Source organism: Quercus suber, unplaced genomic scaffold, assembly GCF_002906115.3.
Source record: "Quercus suber isolate HL8 unplaced genomic scaffold, Cork oak 2.0 scaffold_35, whole genome shotgun sequence".
NCBI classification, from domain to species: domain Eukaryota; kingdom Viridiplantae; phylum Streptophyta; class Magnoliopsida; order Fagales; family Fagaceae; genus Quercus; species Quercus suber.
In genome coordinates, this window is record NW_027069500.1 from 1369387 (window position 1) to 1370564 (window position 1178).

The window sequence follows — 1178 nt, forward strand, 5'->3', positions numbered from 1 at the left end:
AGACTCAAAGTTTCAGAGGCTCACTACAAGCTTTGAAGAAATTAAGATGGAGGAGGATGAATCATTTGATGAGTTCTATGCCAAGCTTAAGGACATAGTGAACTTGGCCTTCAATCTTGGGGAAACCATCCCAGAACCCAAGATTGTAAGGAATGTGCTCAGATCTCTACCTGAGAGATTCCATGCCAAGATTACGGCCATAGAAGAATCAAAGGACATTGACAAGATTCCTTTGACTGAGCTGGTAGGAAACTTGCAAACCTATGAGATAGGATTATCTAGGATGGGCAAGATAAATAAAGGTAAAAGCATGGCCTTGAAGACAAAGAACAGTGATACAGATGAGTCTTCCGATGATGAAGATTCTAAGATGAAGTCCTACATTACTCGGCAGTTCAAGAAGTTTATGAAGAATGCAAATGGAAGGAGCTTCGATAAGGACCTGAGGCAGTTCAGTTCTTCACAGTCTAAAAGCCAGGACAAAGGGAAGAAGGATGCTAAGGATGGAAGTCAGTACACTGTTCCTGCAGGACCAAAATGCTTTGGATGTCATGGGTTCGGAGACATGAAAAATGAGTGTCCTACATATCTTAAGAGCATTGGGAAGAGCAAGGCACTTGCTGCAACTCTAAGTGACACTAAGCCTGAAGATGATTCCGACAATGAGGATGACGGAATCTTAAATGCCTTCACCGCCACAGTCAATCCTATTGAAGGGATCGTTGAAGAAGTGGATGAAGAAGAAGAACTGGTAGAATCAAAATTTGAGAAGATGGATGATCAAGATGATATCCATTCAGCCTATGAGAAGCTTTATAAGCTCTCTGAAAAGCATGAGAAATTATACAGGCTGGCCACCAAGAAGCTCAGTGATGTGGAACTTGATCGTGAAGAGTTGTCCACAAAGTTTGATGAGGCGAATCAAACTATTGGAGCACTGAGATTTGAAAACACCTTTTTGGCTGAGAAGACCAAGAAGCTTGAAGCAGAGCTAGTTTAAGTCAGAGCTCAATTAGAGAGGACTTCAAGTGCAAAGCTTGATGAGATGCTTAGCAATCAGAAATCTGCTTCGGATCGAACTGGTTTGGGGTATGGTATTTCTTTCTCAAATACTGCTTCTACTAGCAATACTGTTTTTGTTCCTCCTGCTAATAATACTGAAATGAGAATACTAATGT

General features: G+C 41.3%; 1 protein-coding gene across 1 annotated transcript in view; it reads left to right on the plus strand.

The window, feature by feature from the left end:
- Window positions 1–310: 310 nt before the first annotated feature.
- Window positions 311–1178, plus strand: part of LOC111996750 (F-box/kelch-repeat protein At3g06240-like) — a 13721-nt gene continuing 12853 nt past the window's right edge. The window contains exon 1 of the mRNA XM_065770755.1: window positions 311–509. Coding sequence (XP_065626827.1) covers window positions 311–509 — 199 coding nt within the window. The remainder of the gene's footprint in view (window positions 510–1178) is intronic.